Source organism: Mizuhopecten yessoensis, unplaced genomic scaffold (genome assembly GCF_002113885.1).
Source record: "Mizuhopecten yessoensis strain PY_sf001 unplaced genomic scaffold, ASM211388v2 scaffold207, whole genome shotgun sequence".
Taxonomy (NCBI): domain Eukaryota; kingdom Metazoa; phylum Mollusca; class Bivalvia; order Pectinida; family Pectinidae; genus Mizuhopecten; species Mizuhopecten yessoensis.
In genome coordinates, this window is record NW_018403431.1 from 575,856 (window position 1) to 598,526 (window position 22,671).

Here is a 22,671-nt window from a genome sequence, read left to right on the forward strand (position 1 = left end):
TATAGCGTTACCCACGGTATATACTGTTTACCTGTGTTTTATGGCGTTATCCTCGGTATATACTGTTTACCTATGTTTTATAGCGTTATCCTCGGTATATACTGTTTACCTGTAATTTATGGCGTTATCCTCGGTATATACTGTTTACCTGTGATTTATGGCGTTATCCTCGGTATATACTGTCTACCTGTGTTTTATGGCGTTATCCTCGGTATATACTGTCTACCTGTGTTTGATGGCGTTATCATCGGTATATACTGTCTACCTGTGTTTTATAGCGTTATCCTCGGTATATACTGTTTACCTGTGTTTTATGGCGTTATCCTCGGTATATACTGTCTACCTATGTTTTATAGCGTTATCATCGGTGTATACTGTCTACCTGTGTTTTATAGCGTTATCCTCGGTATATACTGTCTACCTTTGATTTATGGCGTTATCCTCGGTATATACTGTTTACCTTTATTTGAAAGAGTTATCTTCGGTATATACTGTCTACTGTAATTTATGGCGTTATCATCGGTATATACTGTCAACCTGTGTTTTATAGCGTTATCCTCGGTATATACTGTCTACCTTTGATTTATGGCGTTATCCTCGGTATATACTGTCTACCTGTGTTTTATAGCGTTATCCTCGGTATATACTGTTTACCTTTATTTGAAAGCGTTATCTTCGGTATATACTGTCTACTGTAATTTATGGCGTTATCCTCGGTATATACTGTTTACCTGTGATTTATGGCGTTATCATCGGTATATACTGTCTACCTGTGTTTTATGGCGTTATCCTCGGTATATACTGTTTACCTGTGTTTTATAGCTTTATCCTCGGTATATACTGTTTACCTGTAATGTATAGCGTTATCCTCGGTATTTACTCTCTACCTGCGATTTATGGCGTTATCCCCGGTATATACTGTCTACCTATGATTTACAGCGTTTTACCCGGTATTAACTGTCTATCTGTTGGTAACAGCGTTATCCCCGGTTGATTCTGTCTATCTGTTGTTAACAGTGTTATCCCCGGTGTATCATGTCTACTTGTTATTTACATCGGTATCCCCGGTATATACTGTCTGCCTGTGTTTTATGGCGTTATCCCGGGTATATACTGTCTACCTATGATTTACAGTGTTATCCGCGGTATGTACTGTCTACATGTGATGAACAGCGTTATCCCCGGTTGATTCTGTATACCGGTGATTTATGGCGTTATTCCCGGTATATACTGTCTTCCTATGATTTACAGCGTTATCCCCGGTATTAACTGTCTATCTGTTATTAACAGTGTTATCCCCGGTTTATTCTGTCTACCTGTTATTAAGAGCGTTATCCTCGGTATTTACTGTCTACCTGTAATTTACAGCCTTATGCCCGGTTTTTACTATCTACCTGTTATTAACAGTGTAATCCCCGGTATATCATGTCTACTTGTTATTTAAATCGGTATCCCCGGTATTTACTCTCTACCTGTGCTGTACATCGTTACACCCGGTATATACTGTCTACCGGTGATTTATAGCGTTATCATTGGTATATATACTGTCTACCTGTGCGTTACAACGTTATCCCCGGTATATACTGTCTACCTGTGATTTACAGCGTTATCCCCGGTATATACTGTCTACCTGTAATTTACAGCGTTATCCCCGGTATATACTGCCTACCTGTAAGTTACAGCGTTATCCCCGGTATATACTGCCTACCTGTGATTTATGGCGCTATCCCTCGTATATACTGTCCACCTGTTATCAAGAACGTGTTAGATTTGTTTAAAATTGAAATGTTCTCACTTCTGCCTATTGGTCAGTTGTCGGTCATTTCAGAACAAAGAAACCGGATGTTTTCCGAAACCCGCATTTTTGTTTAACATAATTATTTTTGTTAAACGGTGAGAGATCGTGTTGAGAAAAGATACGCTTGTGTTATAAAAAAACGATTTTTAAGACTAAATTTATCCACATAGCTCCGTAATTTCGAAAAGATAGTTTTCGAAATTCGTCCCATACAGCGCCCTCTATCGAAAATGTAAAATCATACAATGAAGGAACATAATCGATGGATTCAATGGATCGATTTTGCTCGTTGCAGAAGGAATTCCATTAGGAAAAATAACCTTTTTATAGACAGAAATGTTAATGAATATCAACGAATCTATGTGTTTTTATGTGTACCGATTTTTTTTAAGACACGGTCGTAATTGTGATCTCTAAACTACGTCGACAAGACGTCAGATCCTGACAAGTATACAACATCTTGCTTTAGACGGCGCATAGACGTTGGATCTAGGTCGTCGACGTTGCAACCTGAACACAACATTAATCCAACGTCATGCGTTTACTGGGCAGCAACCGTTAATGTCAGCAGAACTCTACAATCTTCCTCGTAAAGCAGATACACCATAACAGGGAAATTAGAATTACAAAAAATGACGGACGGAAATCAAACGAAGACGTCGGTGACCAGCTTTAATGCGAGGAGCTTCGTTAGCCATGTTGTACATTTACTAGGCATTGGTGATGAATATTTGAAGAGCATTCTCACCTTATCATCCATTTCTATACTGAAGAAGCGATCTAACATTTGATTTAAGTTAGAACGGACGGCGTTACATAACATGATCCAGATGAGGTATCAGCTGTTCCATACCTCCTGATTAATTGCTTTCTAACAGCCTGGCGTTCATCCAGATGCATTTTGGGAGTTGTTAGCGGGGAACAGGTACAGGACGAACAGAAGAGGTCACCGGGCTCCGCACGGCAGAAACATCAACAAGCTCGATTGTAAGCAATAGTGAGATTACTGGCCCATATTTATTTTACACTTTTTATAAATGTACCTCGAAGGTAGCCTTTAACCCTGTGCCAAACAAAACAGTGGGGTATTGTTAACCCCTGTCAGGTTGTCTTTACGATACGCTTGTAGTTAATCATTCAAGATGTGATTTAAAGAAGAAAATGTCCTATCCTTTACTTTACCTTGCAAAACACGTCCCATCTAAAATCATCAAACCCAAATCTGATTTTACTCCAGTACTTCATTTTAATAACCTTTTCCTTGTCACTCTTATAATTATAATTTCTGTGTTTATAAAAAGTACTTACCACTTTTCGCCCTAAATGTCGTTTTTTCAACCATAGTTTTTTTTTACGAATTGGTGTCTGGAGCGGATTTGTTTCTTGCTGCGTTCTCATTCTGACATTGCCCACCTACCGCTCTAAAAGCTTCCTCTGAACGAAACATGTTTCTTCTCTTTCTTAATGTCTTTCTTTTTAAGGTATACGAGAAAAAAATCAAAAGCTTTAGGACATAGAACATATTATTAATCTGATGCTTGGTACGTTTTCCAATTACAGAAATCGATGTATCACTGACTATTTTGATATTTGATCTTTGAATTAACTAAATGTGATGCAAATAATTCTAATGTTAAACAATTTTTGGCATTGTAAAATAACGGCAAGGTGTAATAAAGCAACTGTTTCTGGTGCAGGGGTGTCAATATGTGAATATTCCTAAAGGGTGAGTGTTAAAGTGTCATTGTGTTAATGTATGTGTTTACGACAGCGTAAGTGATAATATCAGTGTACGTATATGTGTTTGTTTTACGACAACGTAGGTAAAAAATAAAAGTATGTAAAAATGCAAATATTTTTAACGACAAAGTATGGAATGTATGTAATAATACAAGTGTGTTTATTTGTGTGGTTTTTGAACAAAAATGTAATACAAATGTATTCATAAAAGTGTGCTTCACAATTTGTAATAATACAAGTTTATGTATTTTTACGATCTTGTGCAATGTATGCATAATACCAGTGTAAAAATATGTGTTTTCGACAATGTGTGAACAATGATGAAAGTGTGTTGAAATATGTATATTTTACGACAACGTGCGACAAAATGTGTGTTCTCATGAAAATATGTTGATTTACATTGAAGTGAGTTTAAGGACACTGACTGTATTGCATAATACAAATGTGTGTTTATTACTATTTGGGTGTTAAATTATAATCTAGCAGTGCTAATTAACGCATGTTTATAATTACAAAATATTGTATAGTGAAAGTATGCTAACAATGTGTGCTGTACGGAAATATGTGTGATACCCTGTTAGACATCCTTAATACCTTTAGTCTGTAAACATGAAAACGAGCAATATTTGTCAAAATACAACCTCATGTATCACATTGAAATCATAAGAAATATTACATTATATAATTGTCAGTAGTATCACGGGTGTAGTATAGCAGATCGAAATAAGTGTATACCTGGTAGCAGTAAGCGTATAATTGATATCAGTAAATGTTTAACATATAACAAGAATGTATAACAGACAACAACTAGTGTTTACGAGAAACCAGTGATTACAGGTAACAGTTATTGTATCACAGATATTAGTTTATACATTCCAGATAACATGTATTGTGTTACAGATAACAGCTAGTGTATAATATAACAGTTAGTGTTTAGACGATAACTGTTAATGTTTATCATAACAGTCAGTGTATACCAAACACAATGTAACAGTGGGCATGTAACAGATAGCAGCTAGTGTATAACAGATCACAGTAAGTGTTAAGACGATAACAGTTAGTATATATCATAACAGGTATTGCATATCATAACAGTTAGCGTATAGCTGATAATAGTTATTGCATAAAAGATATGCAATAAGAGTTCGGGTATAACACTTATTTTATTATTAGGAAACAGATTGTAGCTATTGTACAGTACACATTGGGTTTTTTTCATAAAAGATTAGAAAACCCATATTTTTCCTCAGAAATATATCGAACTGTCATCAAGTAGAATTGCTTTATATTGTTTATTTTAATGGTTAACTACGGTAATGTGAACTGTAGAGAACGCAATGGCCTACATTAGAGACCAGACAGAGAATACCTTGCTCTTTCTACTTAGCAGTTATAGACCCCACTACCTGGTTAGTATCGAAATGAAACGTCTTCGATTAGAAAAATGCATGCACGCGTCACACGTGGCCCATAACTCGCCAGCAATGTTTGTGTAAAGCACGCGCAGATAAGGGTGGGCAGGAATAACACAGTAATGGTTCTGAGACACACCATATGCATACACAGATTTTCATTCCATCTGGTTAAATCCCCCCTATGGTCTACACAAAGTACACACTGTATACTTTACACACGCTTGTTTATATGACATAGCAATATTACTATCTATATGACGGCCACGTGCATCAGCTTTTCAAGTATTACAAATTATTTAGATATACAATATCGTGTATTCCCTAGTAATGCACCGAGTCCATTGAAAATGTTCTTATTATAAAGGGAGTTTCGTTGTGTCGCCTATTCAATTAATTGCTTTCACAATTGCCATTTTACCTATTTGAATATTAGACTTAAAGCCCAACTTTAATAGTTTAACTAATGTGGAAGACGCTAATAAAACATATATAAAATATTACGACTTACCTAAAATTGCTGCATGGATGTATAACCCAAGTCCCCACTCTCTTGTGTCGCATCTTCTCTCGCATTAACGAATTCCTATTTCCAAACAATTTCATTGCTAATTTATTATCCGATGGTTGGAAAAATGAAATGAATTGGTCTTTCAAAAAGCTAGTGGGACTAGTCTTTTGGTCTGCGGACGAATTTTCCCCAGATCCAGGTAATAGTTCTTCCTTCGGTGTTCCGTAAAGAGACGTTTCGTCCCCTACAAATTTAACTTTAATACCATTATTGTAGTTCATGTCTGGACTGAGATAGTCGCTGTAAACAGAGTCTTCGTCCGAGTCAATAGTTATAGTGATGGAAGGATTTGTAGGACGATTCGTGCACTTAGGTAGACACGGCATAGCTCCGTCAGCCTTATCCTGACTCAGGTTCATACGTTTGAGCTTCAAGCTTGGCACTCGTCTGGACGGCTTTGGAGGTGTTTGGGAACTTCCGATTGGATGCGAGGTCTTGCGTCCGGCATTTCCATTGGCTGACTTGGAAAACTTTACAGAGTCCGACCGGGTTATCTTTGGAGAGAGATGTACCTGTTGTAAGGTGCTGGCCTCGCTTTCTGTGACACTGCTGGCTGCCTCACTACCTCCCCTAGATCGATGGAGAGCGGGAGGAGAGGTGCGCGTAGGCTCGGGAGCTCGGCGGTAAGGTGAGTTCTGATTACCTGACGACTCTTCGTCTGATGAGTAAGAAACCGGGCGATCATGCTCCGATATATCGATCAGAGGCTGGGAAGAGGGATTCCGAATGTTGGCCATTCTGCTGGTATGTGCTGGTGGCACCTGTAAGAGCAAACATCAAAGAGGAAGTTAGTTTCAGGTAAATACAAAGCATTATTGTTCAAATAGAGAACGTTGAATTATTTCTCTCGTTTGAACCGGTACAGTGTTTAGCACGCACATAAGTGCTGGTCTCTACCCAGTCTACCTTCGCTAAACCCGAGACACGACCAACCGTTAGATCGATAAGGCTCCTTAATCCAATAAACTCACACGTTTTTATGCCACACTAAAAAGACATTCGTAACAACATATCCTTGTATCTGGAGGTGATGTGCTTCGTTCCTCTAACAAAAAAACCCGTCTCTACACAAATCGAATCTTGTAATGTCGTTCGTCCACTGTAGGACACCTTTGTTGTGGCAATTATACGTACAAGGACAATGGCAGCAGGCACCACCAAACCACTGCCACACCTAAATGTTGTCGTCACGTTATAAAGATTGCTAGATAGGGAAGAGATGGTCTCGTTCCAAGCTCTAGATTTGTGCACAAAAATCATCTACATTGTTGACGAACAGCGAAATCGTCTAAGCGACCATTGAACACTATCAGGGAGGCAAATCGAGTAGCATAAGCCCGAGGGAAATACTTGAACTTTAAATTGAAATTATAGCAGCTCAACGACGTCAGCAAGAAATGTGTTTTTCAATCTACATTAAAGGGGAAAAGACATATTTAAAACTGGCAATAATTAAATCGTATGCCTTTCTTTAACATTGTTACGACATCGTCCAGCATCTCCGAAGAGCATTATGGAGGCGTGCATCTACTTTTAATTGTAAACGATGGGAATTGTGTACTACCGACGGAACAGTTCGGAATGTGGATTATTTATTTACATACTTTAGCTATATATAAAGAGTAACACTCGAAACTAGAGTGTTAAGACTTATGAAATGGAGGTTCAAGTAACACTCAATAACACTGTTGTCAATATTATTTACATTCATGCATGCAGGTGTTTACCTTCAAATGATTGTTTTGAAATAAGCTTCCTGAACCATCTGCATCATAATCAAAATACAGATAAACAATTATGGGGAGACAAAAAAAAACGTTCAATAGGAAAAATACATTTACTAGTAGATACTTTTGAATCCAACGTTTCATCCAGTGTCACTGCCTTAGTGCGAGTGTCTGTTCCAGTTAAATTTTAATGAAGACGTGTGCGTGGTATACGTAAGTGGATGTAGATCTGGCTCAATTTACTGTTAAATGTGTGATTGAACTAATCCGGTATTTCCCGATTGATCTACTCATGCAACAGATCTAAGCTTGGAGACGATACAACCGGGACCTATCGGCCGTTGTCGGCCGTTTTATCATGGTAACAAAGGCTCTGATTATTGCAATTAGGGACCAAACGTTTATTATTAAGGGACACATTTCTAGAACAGGAATTTTCTGCGACGCGAGCACCTGCCCGGGTTGGGTTCATCAGTGATTGTGTACAGCGTCAAAGACGAGTCCATGGACACATCAGAGGTGTTCGTGTGTGTCCCTGGTGCTGTTGATAAGATAACATATCTAAATGTCGCGAGTCCAGACAGGCGCATCATAGAAAGGGTATCCGAGGCGACGAGATACACACACTGAAATGACGCAGCGGTGTGGGGACATATTAATCTAATTAGCGGTGTACGTGAAGAAGGTTTATTGGGTTCTAAATCCATCAATCAATTCGTAACGCCACAATACGTTAATAATAGCGTGTATCTACATACATATTGTCAAGCTTGGCTTTCTAATTTCCTCCAAATTGTTTGTCTTATTATTGATACACAGTTTATGTAAGAGTTTGAACTGCGCGTGCGTTGGAAACAATCTGATTAAATGCCATAGACTGCTTGGCTCTCTAATTAGAGTTCCAGCTTACTGCACAAATTACTAAAACTTATCAAAACTTTATTAGCTCCGGATATTAGCTACCATAAATGCAAACAAAAAATGCTCTCCTCCAGCATTTATGTAAACAGAACATTTCCCTAGGGACAACACATATCTAAATCAGGAAAACCACTAACCAAACAACGCATCATCTCACAGACTTCAATCTTTTGAATTCTGATTTAATGCACACATCAAGGTTAACTATTTATAGCACAATGCATTTCTTCTCCATGTTTTCAGTAGTGTGTCCTCAATATCATACGCGTGCATTACAGAAACAACATGATGTTAAAAAGCCATCAATGAGCCACGTGTTACTGGTAGGGTTTAGAGTTTATAGCAAAGCATATAAGTACCCGTACGGGACATGTACATATAGGTACATGATACACTTATAATGATTACACGACAGTGTATATATAATGTTTTAAAACATGCAATTGTAAGTACATGATACGAGCTATTAATGTTTTTGATAGTAAAAAACAATTAACGTACACGTACATGAATATACACTGGTTATACACTACACATTACACGGATATACATGTACTATGGAAATGGTACGCCCATCTTTTATAGTTGGGTTTCAACCTGATCAAAATGCAGTTTTGTAGGAGGCTACATGAATTTATGCCGGAACACTGCAGAATTTAGAGTGTGTTTCTTCTGTTAAAGGTCAATTGAATTTACGATTTAGTTAGCAGCCAGATAACTGGGTATTGTCATAATAAAGCCAACAACTGTTATATGGAATGCGGTTCGTTCTCAACCCTTTGGGTTTTATTGTACATACATGAACATCTACATTATTTACATGCACACCCATTTAGTGCGCGACCAAATTCTAAATATACAATATTGAGTCTAAGATAAACCTCTGGAATCTGATACGAAACTTGGTTAGTTCCTCTTAATGAGGTGGCACACATGTTCGATATGATTCCACACGTCATCATTCGATAAATACATTGTACGATATTTTACGGTTATAAACGATGAATTACGAAGATATACGCTAAAGAACGGAGATAAAAGATATAGGTTATGGAAAGATATACAATATATTACATGTACGGAGATATTCATTTTTCGACGTGTAACGGAGACGTAGATCATTAAAATTAAGGCACCGATCTACCACTTGCCGTAACGATGCGTTGCCTGCGTAGCCTATTGTTTTTGAAAGATAAGTTCACGTCCTTTTGAGACAGGTATAAATGGTTCCATTTTAAAATGCCGTCTAAATTTTCTATGATTTTTTAGAAGTTATGTATGATGTATGTTTTCTTTTTATCATACAGTTGGACATGAATGGACATACGTTAACAGATTTTTTTAAAAATATGAATACAACAAAACCAATAAAATCTGATATGATTTCACTGCTAGTGTTGTTGAGACAGATCAGATTGATGATTTTGATGATTTATTTTAGTTGAAAAGTCCTTACTTCTTATTGGCAACAATTTAACTTTTCACATACCACCTGTTAAAGTGATTGTAACAAACCTTTCAGTCACCGGAACTGGGTAGTAGTTTCATTTGTTACATGTAACATATACGTAACAGGCCTGAAATTGCTAGAGTGCCAATGTTTAATGGTATTGTGACCTTTTTTCAAGACTTTCTCTTTACGTATAGGAGATTGAAATGATTTGTTACACGCTTTCACAAGCATGTTTCACTATGGTGTAGTAGGACGAGGAATAGTGATAAAGATAGTGTCGTCGCTGGGCCTCTAGCCCGCGACCATTGACTCTCCAGCCCGATGCTCTGCCGCTGAGCTAAAGGGAAATTCCCTACAGCTGACACTTGTAAGGCAACCTAATCCATGCACTTCTTTTATACTATTCCCCTCTTTTCAAATACCAACCCGGGTTCCTTGACTTCCCGCCAAGGGTTCTCCTACCTTGAACGGGGAGGGTCAACGGCACCATTTTGTAGTAGGACGAGGAGTAGTGATAAATATACTGCCGTCGCTGGGCCTCGAACCCGCGACCACTGGCTCTCCAGCCCTATGCTCTACCGCTGAGCGAAAGAGAAATCCCCTTTAGATGACGCTTGTAAGGCAACCTAATCAATGCACTTTTTTTACAATGGTGACATAAGAGAAATTAAAGTTGTTTCAGTATTATGTGCATGTAGAAACCTTTGCATGAGGGTTTGTTCCACCATGATGTAATGGGAGTCAAAGAACATTTCACAATAATGATATGGGAGAAGTGCTTGTTTCATAATGATATTGATGGTATGAGAATAGGGGTTGTTTCACGACAATAGAGTTTGTTTCACAGTAACACATATTGTAAGGGCCGAACGGGTTGTTTCAATGTAACACATGTACATGTACATTTAGTATGGGCGAAATTGGTTGTTTCCTATAATGGTGTGAGAGAAATGTATATGTTTGTTATACGCGGTGTTTCTGGAGGACCTGCTCTGTTTTTTTTTTATGTTTCTAAATTTATTGATATATTCTCATGTTTTGTCCGTTTTTTAACTCTTTAAAAACACATCATAACGTTACCCGGATTAGATCAATACGAAACCAGCCATTATCGTTATGGAAAAACCCTGCCTTTCGCGTTCTATTGATGGCTATTCAGAAGACAACGTATCGTCCGTTTGATTACAGATATATACATATGTCGATTGTCAAAGGCAGCATGCTCGCAGACCAATACGACCACCATGCAGGCGATCAACGTAGGGTGGTCGATGAATGCGCGATTACACACGTTCGTCACCCGCAGAAACAATCCAATAAGGGGTAATCGTAAATTTATTGTTTTCTCGGACTGATCATTTTCCATGTAACATGATAAATGGAGAAATGTCTTAGATGTCAAGTTATAGCCAGGGACACTTCGCTGCTAATATTCGAACTATTGACATAGGAATACATAACTCACCGATGTCGTCACTGACGAGAACGCGGTGAGGCACACGTGGTGTCCCCGGGGTCATATAGTAAAGCACACACGTGATAAACATGTCACTCCCTTGTAGATCACGACAGGGACCAATGCCACTTTGGGTCACAGCGGGTATAGGGGTGCAGGCCTCCTGGCGCATGCACGTCACTTCAGAACCCTCAGTGTACTAAAATACGTTGGAAAGTACAGGGTGACATTTGAATGTCAAAGTTATATCTTTGCCTAACGACTTAATGTTTCAAGTAACGACTCCATTGGGTTTGTGTGTTACAGCCTGGAGAGATGGTTCTAATCTTATATCGGACAAGGATTGTTTATCTATAGTGGAGAACAATGATGTTTGATGACAGTAACGAGAACACCTGAAGTGCATTTATCGCTTTTACGGACAAACAATTAATGAATATGGCTATCTTAAGAAATACAGATTGATTATTAAACACGTCAATCTGATCCATACATAGGTTCGCAGGAGTGAACAAATTTTGTACGTAGCATTATAATATTACTTCGCTGTAACCAGCAGTCGGCCGGTTTACGTATGCTATGATGGATACCCATGGAAACCCATACGGCTGCTGGAGACGGTATCAACCTCGCAACATATATCAATAATTCATCAGATTAAAAATCGATGTATCGGCGTTCAGTCTTCTGTCCATCAATCGAGACTGGTTATCAATACCCGTCTATAGGTAATTCACCAAAGATACACTACACATCCCACATTTCACAGTACAAATGTACATTCTCAATATAATTATCACACAGCGGGTAAGTTCGTCCAGTTCTGCCCAGATATGCTTGCTTTTATCATGTAATCGTATCGGTACATCAGGTTTACTGCCGTTGAAAAATACCGATTACAATCTGTAGTTATCTCCCTTGGTATTGCAACAACGGTATTGCTTGGAATGTAAGGATCGACCGCGGTCGGACTTGAAACGTCGGGTTTAATTAATAACATAATGGGCGAGTATATTGCTATATAAATACATGATCGGTTCATTTATTGATTGGGACTATTGTCAAGTATGTCTGGGGAAACTTCATCTACAATGCCGACGATCGTTATTTTATTAATTCACCTTATATAACCAATATAATATGCAATGTACATATTACATATGTGTGTGAAATAAAGATATTTATAATATGTTTTTTTAGTCAGATAAACTCTTCAGAATCGATATCCTAATATAATATTCCCTTTGTGTCGAGAATTAAGAATTCCGCCTAGGACCGTATCGATGTATCGATACGTATCGGTATCACGATCTTTATGTTCCGATCTTTTTTGTTCATGACACAGGTATTACATGTATATAGGGACCATTGCATCGCAATACAGTGCTATTTTAAATGTTGTGATTAGAAGTACAAGGGATGATTTAACATGCTGACAACTATGATCACTTGTTGGTTGTTTGTTGAAATTTAAAGTTAGTTAAGATCTCTTTTTGTAATGTCAAACTGCCAATGTAGTCTGTTAAGCTGTCTAAAGGTAGTTGTCAATGTAGTCTGTTAAGCTGTCTAAAGGTAGTTGCCAATGTAGTCTTTTAAGCTGTCTAAAGGTAGTTGCCAATGTAGGCTTTTAAGCTGTCTAAAGGAAGTTGCCAATGTAGTCTGTTAAGCTGTCTAAAGGTAGTTGTCGATGTAGTCTGTTAAGCTGTCTAAAGGTAGGTGCCAATGTAGTCTGTTCAGCTGTCTAAAGGTAGTTGCCAATGTAGGCTTTTAAGCTGTCTAAAGGAAGTTGCCAATGTAGTCTGTTAAGCTGTCTAAAGGTAGTTGCCCATGTAGTCTTTTAAGCTGTCTTAAGGTAGTTGCCAATGTAGTCTGTTAAGCTGTCTAAAGGGAGTTGCCAATGTAGTCTTTTAAGCTGTCTAAAGGTAGTTGCCAATGTAGTTCCCAGATCGGTGTTCCCAATGTTACAGTAAAGAATGAGGAGAAAGCAATGCATTGGGGTACAAAGCGATACATATCTCAAATATCACGATGTTTTGTGATGGTTTTTTAATCATGATACCTTATACGGGTTAAGGCGTATCACAAATTTTACTACATGTACAATTAAAGTACATGTAGTTACAATATGCCACCAGGCCAGGGCAAGCGGGTACAAATGGGAGCACGGCCAATGACATCCGTCTGACACCGCGGAGACGCCATTAAGTTCAGACGACTGTTTATTGGTCATCAGACGATGAGTTAGGGCAAATTAAGTGCTCATTTTTACCATATTTACCAACATCGTCGTCATCAAGTATTGCCTCCTGGAAACACCGTTAATTTTCGATAACCCCAGCATACGAACGGTCAATATGATCCCAGTATTATTTACATCTGTTTAAATTAATTTTGGCGTATGTTTTTGGTTTATTATTGAATTGTTACATGCAGCGACCTTAAACAAAACGTTACAAGGGCTATCGTAAAAGTACTACTCATGTCACGCTTTGACGAGGTGTTTCTATAAAAGGTCTGTGGTAGTTGTCTTGAAGGGGCAACACGATGACTATTTCATGAGTACCTATTCTCAGTACCTGTTGCGATATAACCCGCAGACTACAATATGTACATTGAAATGTAAGTATTTGGTTTACTTTCCTTTGTCATTGTTTGTAATCAGGTAACATTTAAAACGAGAAATGATTCGAAATAGGCCTGGTCGAGGGCAGCAAGCCATCAGTTGCTATTTTTCCATATTTTAAAATCCCATATTTTAAACTGCTTTATTGTAGCGACATGAGCCTTTTAAGGTGTAATTAAAAAGAAATATTACAAGTTTATAGTGACCTTTCCGGTCTCAATATGCCAGTTTTATCAACAGAAACTTTGGTTTTGTAAATATAAATTAAGTGCAATTATAGATAAATACCGTCTAAATTTTCTATAATATTTTAGAAGTTATACTTCATGTACATTATTTTCTAATCTGCAATTTTTTGTATTCCACGTAAACTTGCAAATACACAAATGTATTCAGTTTTTATATGGTAACCTGTATGATGTATGTTTTCTTTTTATCATACATGTCACTCCCTTGTAAATCACTACAGGGACCAATGCCACTTTGGGTCACAGCGGGTATAAGGGTGCAGGCCTCCTGGCGCATGCACGTCACTTCAGAACCCTCAGTGTACTAAAATACGTTGGAAAGTACAGGGTGACATTTGAATGTCAAAGTTATATCTTTGCCTAACGACTTAATGTTTCAAGTAACGACTCCATTTGGTTTGTGTGTTACAGCCTGGAGAGATGGTTCTAATCTTGTATCGGACTGGGATTGTTTATCTATAGTGGAGAACAATGAGGTTTGATGACAGTAACGAGAACACCGGAAGTGCGTTTATCTCTTTTACGGACAAACAATGAATGAATATGGCTATCTTAAGAAGTAAAGATTGATTATTAAACACGTCAATCTGATCCATACATAGGTTCGCAGGAGTGAACAAATTTAGTATGAATAAGCAGTCGGACGGTTTACGTATGCTGTGATGGATACCCATGGAAACCCATACGACTGCTGGGGACGGTATCAACCTCGCAACATTTATCAATAATTCCTCAGATTTAAAATCGATTTATCGGCGTTCAGTCTTCTGTCCATCAATCGAGACTGGTTATCAATACCCGTCTATAGGTAATTCACCAAAGATACACTACACATCCCACATTTCACGGTACAGATGTACATTCTCAATATAATTATCACACAGCGGGTAAGTTCGTCCAGTTCTGCCCAGATATGCTGGCTTTTATAATGTAATCGTATCGGTACATTAGGTTTACTGCAGTTGAAAAATACCGATTGCAATCTGTAGTTATCTCCCTTGGTATTGCAACAACGGTATTGCTTGGAATGTAAGGATCGACCGCGGTCGGACTTGAAACGTCGGGTTTAATTAATAACATAATGGGCGAGTATATTGCTATATAAATACATGATCGGTTCATTTATTGATTGGGACTATTGTCAAGTATGTCTGGGGAAACTCCATCTACAATGCCGACGATCGTTATTTTATTAATTCACCTTATATAACCAATATAATATGCAATGTACATATTATAATGTGTGTGATATAAAAATATTTATAATATGGTTTTTTTAGTCAGATAAACTCTACAGAATCGATATCCTAATATAATATTCCCTTTGTGTCGAGAATTAAGAATTCCGCCTAGGACCGTATCGATGTATCGATACGTATCGGTATCACGATCTTTATGTTCCGATCTTTATGTTCATGACACAGGTATTACATGTATATAGGGACCATTGCATCGCAGTACAGTGCTATTTTAAATGTTGTGATTAGAAGTACAAGGGATGATTTAACATGCTGACAACTATGATCACTTGTTGGTTGTTTGTTGAAATTTAAAGTTAGTTAAGATCTCTTTTTGTAATGTCAAACTGCCAATGTAGTCTGTTAAGCTGTCTAAAGGTAGTTGTCAATGTAGTCTGTTAAGCTGTCTAAAGGTAGTTGCCAATGTAGTCTGTAAAGCTGTCTAAAGGTAGTTGCCAATGTAGTCTATTAAGCTGTCTAAAGGAAGTTGCCAATGTAGTCTGTTAAGCTGTCTAAAGGTAGTTGCCAATGTAGTCTGTTAAGCTGTCTAAAGGTAGTTGCCAATGTAGTCTGTTAAGCTGTCTAAAGGTAGTTGCCAATGTAGTCTGTTAAGCTGTCTAAAGGTAGTTGCCAATGTAGTCTGTTAAGCTGTCTAAAGGTAGTTGCCAATGTAGTCTGTTAAGCTGTCTAAAGGTAGTTGCCAATGTAGTCTGTTAAGCTGTCTAAAGGTAGTTGCCAATGTAGTCTGTTAAGCTGTCTAAAGGTAGTTGCCAATGTAGTCTGTTAAGCTGTCTAAAGGTAGTTGCCAATGTAGTCTTTTAAGCTGTCTAAAGGTAGTTGCCAATGTAGTTCTCAGATCGGTGTTCCCAATGTTACAGTAAAGAATGAGGAGAAAGCAATACATTGGGGTACAAAGCGATACATATCTCAAATATCACGATGTTTTGTGATGGTTTTTTAATCATGATACCCTATACGGGTTAAGGCGTATCACAAATCTTACTACATGTACTATTAAAGTACCTTTAGTTACAATATACCACCAGGCCAGGGCTAGCGGGTACAAATGGGAGCACGGCCAATGACATCCGTCTGACACCGCGGAAGACGCCATTAAGTTCAGACGACTGTTTATTGGTCATCAGACGATGAGTTAGGGCAAATTAAGTGCTCATTTTTACCATATTTACCAACATCGTCGTCATCAAGTATTGCCTCCTGGAAACACCGTTAATTTTCGATAACCCCAGCATACGAACGGTCAATATGATCCCAGTATTATTTACATCTGTTTAAATTAATTTTGGCGTATGTTTTTGGTTTATTATTGAATTGTTACATGCAGCGACCTTAAACAAAACGTTACAAGGGCTATCGTAAAAGTACTACTCATGTCACGCTTTGACGAGGTGTTTCTATAAAAGGTCTGTGGTAGTTGTCTTGAAGGGGCAACACGATGACTATTTCATGAGTACCTATTCTCAATACCTGTTCCGATATAACCCGCAGACTACAATATGTACATATAAATGTAGGTATTCGGTTTACTTTCCTTTGTCATTGTTTGTAATCATGTAACATTTAAAACAAGAAATGATTCGAAATAGGCCTGGTCGAGGGCAGCAAGCCATCAGTTGCTAAATTTGTAAATAAATGAAATTAGAGAAACCTACATACAGAACCAGTGTGGAATGTGATCTGTATAAAAGTGTATCCAAGGAGAGACACCAAGTGGCCCAAATCTGATCTGTATAAAAGTGTATCCAGGGAGAGACACCAAGTGGCCCAAATCCAGACGTACTCCCACCAATTGTATTTTAACTAGTTTGACCGTTATGTTTGCTTTTTTTGTAGCTTTAACATATAATAATCATAAAAGCAAACGCAACGCTTGCAATAGAAAACACAGTGGTTTGTGTTACGAAAATTATATTATCATAAAAAATTGTATTTGGGCTCTTTTGAAATAAAATTAACAACTGTGATAATAACAATAATACTCTGTAAAAGAATAGTAAGTTTCACGATGATACAATATCGACAATTTCTTTTTTTTTCTTTTACTCTGACAAATTTTATATTAAAAAAACCCATTCTAAGTAAGCATTGCAATTTTCAGGTTTTAAAACTATGCAGAGATAAGAAAGTTGTTGTTACAATGTACCCTGGGACCAGTTATCGGGTCCGGGACGTTCACGTTTTCAAATTGACCATTGTGTCAGTTTTGTACTTCCGTTTCAAAGTTCATGGACACGCTAAATTACTGTAAGGAAATGATGATATTCTGTTCTTCATTTGATATATCATTGGGTTAATGCACCGAAGCATCAACAGTTTAATTCATAAAATTCATTTTCATCCATTGTTGACAGGAAGGGGTCTTTTCTACTTTTACTTCTATTCTTCTTTCGTCTATTTGTAAACTCAATTAGGTGTCTGTAGTATTGCTAACCTACTCTGACAAGGCGGTTTTATAGCATCAATAGTGGTGATATCATTTTAACAGGGCGTTATAGGTCTATCGCACCAATACCCATTACATTACCTGCTGACACAGCTACGTCAGCCCAACGTACCAATATACCAGCTAGTGCTTACATCACAATCCGACAAAGCACAGTCGGATTATCGTACTCTCTCGTGCTAAAATGGCGTTCTGACAGAGCAATTGCAGGTTTATGATATCCTTCAGTGATAACGTTATCGGCTGACAGAGCAATGCTACATTGTGTAGGTCTATGGTACTCTTTAGTGTTAACACTCTCTGACAGACCATGCTCGAGTATTCTAATAGAATGATTGGATTAATGCCACCTTGCATTTCTCACTCCAAACACATCATTTGCATGCCTACACCGAATGGGTATAATTGACACCGCTGTTACCGACAGGATGGATTGGTACTCTTGTCACTAGTGGCAGGGAATTATTTCACATCTCCTTTATCGCTACACAACGTGCAAGATCCTTCAAAAACTGTTTCACTGAATACCACCTGATTTAATTTCTTAGTGGAACCAACTATACTTCTGTAATAAAACAATCAGCGATAGCGCACGCCCGGTTTGATAAACTGTACATACACATGTCCTGAAACTGGTCCGCAGCATAACCTGTGTGAAATAGGGTACATGCAGACAACCAATAGTGTTATCTATTATGTAATTATTGCATGTAGTAATTTAATGATCAAATGTAAGAAGTGGCACAACATGTCTTGGGGAGTCGTCTCCCTTTGCTTTCTTTGGAATGATGATAGCATGTGTGCTTCAGCTTGAGCACCGACGTGAACGAAACATACTATCCTAGTAGTCAATGTTGCCATAAAGACGTACACCTATACGATCCCGTATCACGTCAGGTGTCCTAAAGGCCTAGTATCGGGAGCTTGCACGATATGTGTAGCAACAGTGATCCAATTCACTACGTCTCTGATGCAGCTTCCCTATCAGTCAGTGCTAATCAGAAGAATAGAAGAACAATACATGCATCCCCTAAACAATGTTATCCCGACTCACAGTATCAGCACAGTTAGATGTACCTGGGGCGGGGAAACAAACGCAGCATCATATGATCAGCACATCTTAAACGCTCCACCTTATCTTGTTTATTATTAATTGAATAGTTATATGTTGTAAAAACCACAAACCGTTGTACATGTAGGGTTGTTTGCTGTGATATATAAGTAAAAAGAATGATTATATCTTTAATTAACACCTTTGTCAATGAGACTGTTTACATAGGTAGGTAACACCTTTGTCAATGAGACTGTTTACATAGGTAGGAACACCTTTGTCAATGAGACTATTTATATAGGTAGCTAACACCTTTGTCAATGAGACTGTTTATATAGGTAGCTAACACCTTTGTCAATGAGGCTATTTACATAGGTAGCTAACACCTTTGTCAATGAGACTGTTTACATAGGTAGCTAACACATTTGTCAATAAGACTGTTTACATAGGTAGCTAACACCTTTGTCAATGAGACTGTTTACATAGGTAGCTAACACATTTGTCAATGAGACTATTTACTTAGGTAGCTAACACCTTTGTCAATGAGACTGTTTACATAGGTAGGAAACACCTTTGTCAATGAGACTGTTTCCATAAGTAGGTAACACCTTTGTCAATGAGACTGTTTATATAGGTAGGTAACACCTTTGTCAATTAGACTGTTTACATAGGTAGGTAACACCTTTCTCAATGAGACTGTTTACATAGGTAGAAAACACCTTTGTCAATGATACTGTTTACATAGGTAGGGAACACCGTTGTCAATGAGACTGTTTACATAGGTCGGGAACACCTTTGTCAATGAGACTGATTACATAGGTAGGGAACACCTTTGTTACTGAGCCTGTTTACATAGGTAGGTAACACCTTTCTCAATGAGACTGTTTACATAGGTAGCTAACACCCTTGTCAATGAGACTATTAACATAGGTAGCTTATACCTTTGTCAATAAGACTATTTACATAGGTAGGAAACACCTTTGTCAATGAGACTGTTTACATAAGTAGGAAACACCCTTTTCAATGAGACTGTTTAAATAGGTAGAAAACACCTTTGTCAATGATACTGTTTACATAGGTAGGGAACCCCGTTGTCAATGAGACTGTTTACAAAGGTAGGGAACACCGTTGTCAATGAGACTGTTTATATAGGTAGGTAACACCTTTGCCAATGAGGCTATTTACATAAGTAGGTAACACCTTTGTCAATGAGAATGTTTACATAGGTAGCTAACAACTTTGTCAATGGGACTGTTTACATAGGTAGCTAACCCCTTTGTCAATGAGACTGGTTACATAAGTAGGAAACACTTTTGTCAATGAGACTGTTTATATAGGTAGGTAACACCTTTGTCAATGAGCCTGTTTACATAGGAAGGAAACACCTTTGTCAATGAGACTGTTTACTTAGGTAGCTAACACCTTTGTCAAGGAGACTGTTTACATAGGTAGGAAACATCTTTGTCAATGAGACTGTTTACATAAGTAGGTAACACCTTTGTCAATGAGACTGTTTACATAGGTAGGGAACGCCGTTGTCAATGAGACTGTTTACATAGGTAGGAAACATCTTTGTCAATGAGACTGTTTACATAAGTAGGTAACACCTTTGTCAATGAGACTGTTTATATAGGTAGGTAACACCTTTGTCAATGAGGCTATTTACATAAGTAGGTAACACCTTTGTCAATGAGACTGTTTATATAGATAGGTAACACCTTTGTCAATGAGACTGTTTACATAGGTAGGTAACACCTTTGTCAATGAGACTGTTTACATAGGTAGGAAACACCTTTGTCAATGAGACTGTTTACATAGGTAGCTAACACCTTTGTTAATGAGACAATTAACATAGGTAGCTTATACCTTTGTCAATGAGACTGTTTACAAAAGTAGGAAACACTTTTGTCAATGAGACTGTTTACATGGGTAGCTAACACATTTGTCAATGAGACTATTTATATAGGTAGCTAACACCTTTGTCAATGAGACTATTAACATAGGTAGCTTATACCTTTGTCAATGAGAATGTTTACATAGGTAGCTAACACATTTGTCAATAAGACTGTTTACATAGGAAGCTAACACCCTTGTCAATGAGACTATTTACATAGGTAGCTAACACATTTGTCAATAAGACTGTTTACATAGGTAGCTAACACATTTGTCAATAAGACTGTTTACATAGGAAGCTAACACATTTGTCAATGAGACTATTTATATAGGTAGCTAACACCTTTGTCAATGAGACTATTAACATAGGTAGCCTATACCTTTGTCAATAAGACTATTTACATAGGTAGGAAACACCTTTGTCAAAAACATCTTTGTCAATGAGACTGTTTACAAAAGTAGGAAACACTTTTGTCAATGAGACTGTTTACATTGGTAGGAAACACCTTTGTCAATGAGACTGTTTAAATAAGTAGGAAAGGCCTTTTTCAATGAGACTGTTTACATAGGTCGCTAACACATTTGTCAATGAGACTGTTTAGACTATTAACATAGGTAGCTTATACCTTTGTCAATGAGAATGTTTACATAGGTAGCTAACACATTTGTCAATGAGACTGTTTAAATAGGTAGAGACACATTTGTCAATGAGACTGTTTACTTAGGTAGATAACACCTTTGTCAATGAGACTGGTTACATAAGTAGGAAACACTTTTGCTTATACCTTTGTCAATAAGACTATTTACATAGGTAGGAAACACCTTTGTCAATGAGTCTGTTTACATAGGTAGCTAACACATTTGTCAATGAGACTGTTTAGACTATTAACATAGGTAGCTTATACCTCTGTCAATGAGACTGTTTATATAGGTAGGGAACACCTTTGTCAATGAGACTGTTTATATAGGTAGATAACGCCTTTGTCAATGAGACTGTTTACAAAAGTAGGAAACACTTTTGTCAATGAGACTGTTTACATAAGTAGGAAACACCTTTGTCAATGGGAATGTTTACATAGGTAGTTAACACCTTTGTCAATGAGACTGGTTACATAGGTAGAAAACACCTTTGTCAATGATACTGTTTACATAGGTATCTAATACCTTTGTCAATGAGACTGTTTATATAGGTAGGTAACACCTTTGTCAATGAGGCTATTTACATAGGTAGCTAACACATTTGTCAATGAGACTGTTTACTTAGGTAGCTAACACCTTTGTCAATGAGACTGTTTACATAGGTAGGGAATATCTTTGTCAATGAGACTGTTTACATAAGTAGGTAACACCTTTGTCAATGAGACTGTTTATATAGGTAGATAACACCTTTGTCAATGAGACTGTTTACATAGGTAGGTAACTCCTTTGTCAATGAGACTGTTTACAAAAGTAGGAAACACTTTTGTCAATGAGACTATTTATATAGGTAACTAACACCTTTGTCAATGAGACTATTTACATAGGTAGGTAACACCTTTGCCAATGAGACTGTTTATATAGGTAGGTAACACCTTTGTCAATGAGACTATTAACATAGGTAGCTTATACCTTTGTCAATGAGACTGTTTATATAGGTAGATAACACCTTTGTACATTTGTCAATGAGACTGTTTACATTGGTAGGAAACACCTTTGTCAATGAGACTGGTTACAGTGGTAGGAAACCCCTTTGTCAATGAGACTGTTTATATAGGTAGATAACGCCTTTGTCAATGAGACTGTTTACATAGATAGCTAACACCTTTGTCAATGAGACAGTTTACATAGGTAGGGAATATCTTTGTCAATGAGACTGTTTACAAAAGTAGGAAACACTTTTGTCAATGAGGCTGTTTTAATTGGGAGCTAACACCTCTGTCAATTAGACTGTTTACATAGCTAGGAACCACATTTGTCAATGAGACTATTTATATAGGTAACTAACACCTTTGTCAATGAGACTATTTACATAGGTAGCTAACACCTTTGTCAATGAGACGGTTTACCTAGGTAGGAAACCCCTTTGTCAATGAGACT

General features: G+C 37.6%; 1 protein-coding gene across 5 annotated transcripts in view; it reads right to left on the reverse strand.

Annotated features, from left to right (window-relative positions):
• The window catches only part of LOC110462570 (potassium/sodium hyperpolarization-activated cyclic nucleotide-gated channel 3-like), a 176,459-nt gene that overhangs the window by 72,788 nt on the left and 81,000 nt on the right, over nucleotides 1-22,671 (reverse strand). For all 5 annotated transcript variants that reach the window (XM_021516945.1, XM_021516861.1, XM_021516693.1 and 2 more), the window contains exon 2: nucleotides 5,462-6,282. In XM_021516945.1, the coding sequence (XP_021372620.1) occupies nucleotides 5,462-6,258 (797 nt within the window). In that variant the 5' untranslated portion in view covers nucleotides 6,259-6,282. The remainder of the gene's footprint in view (nucleotides 1-5,461; nucleotides 6,283-22,671) is intronic.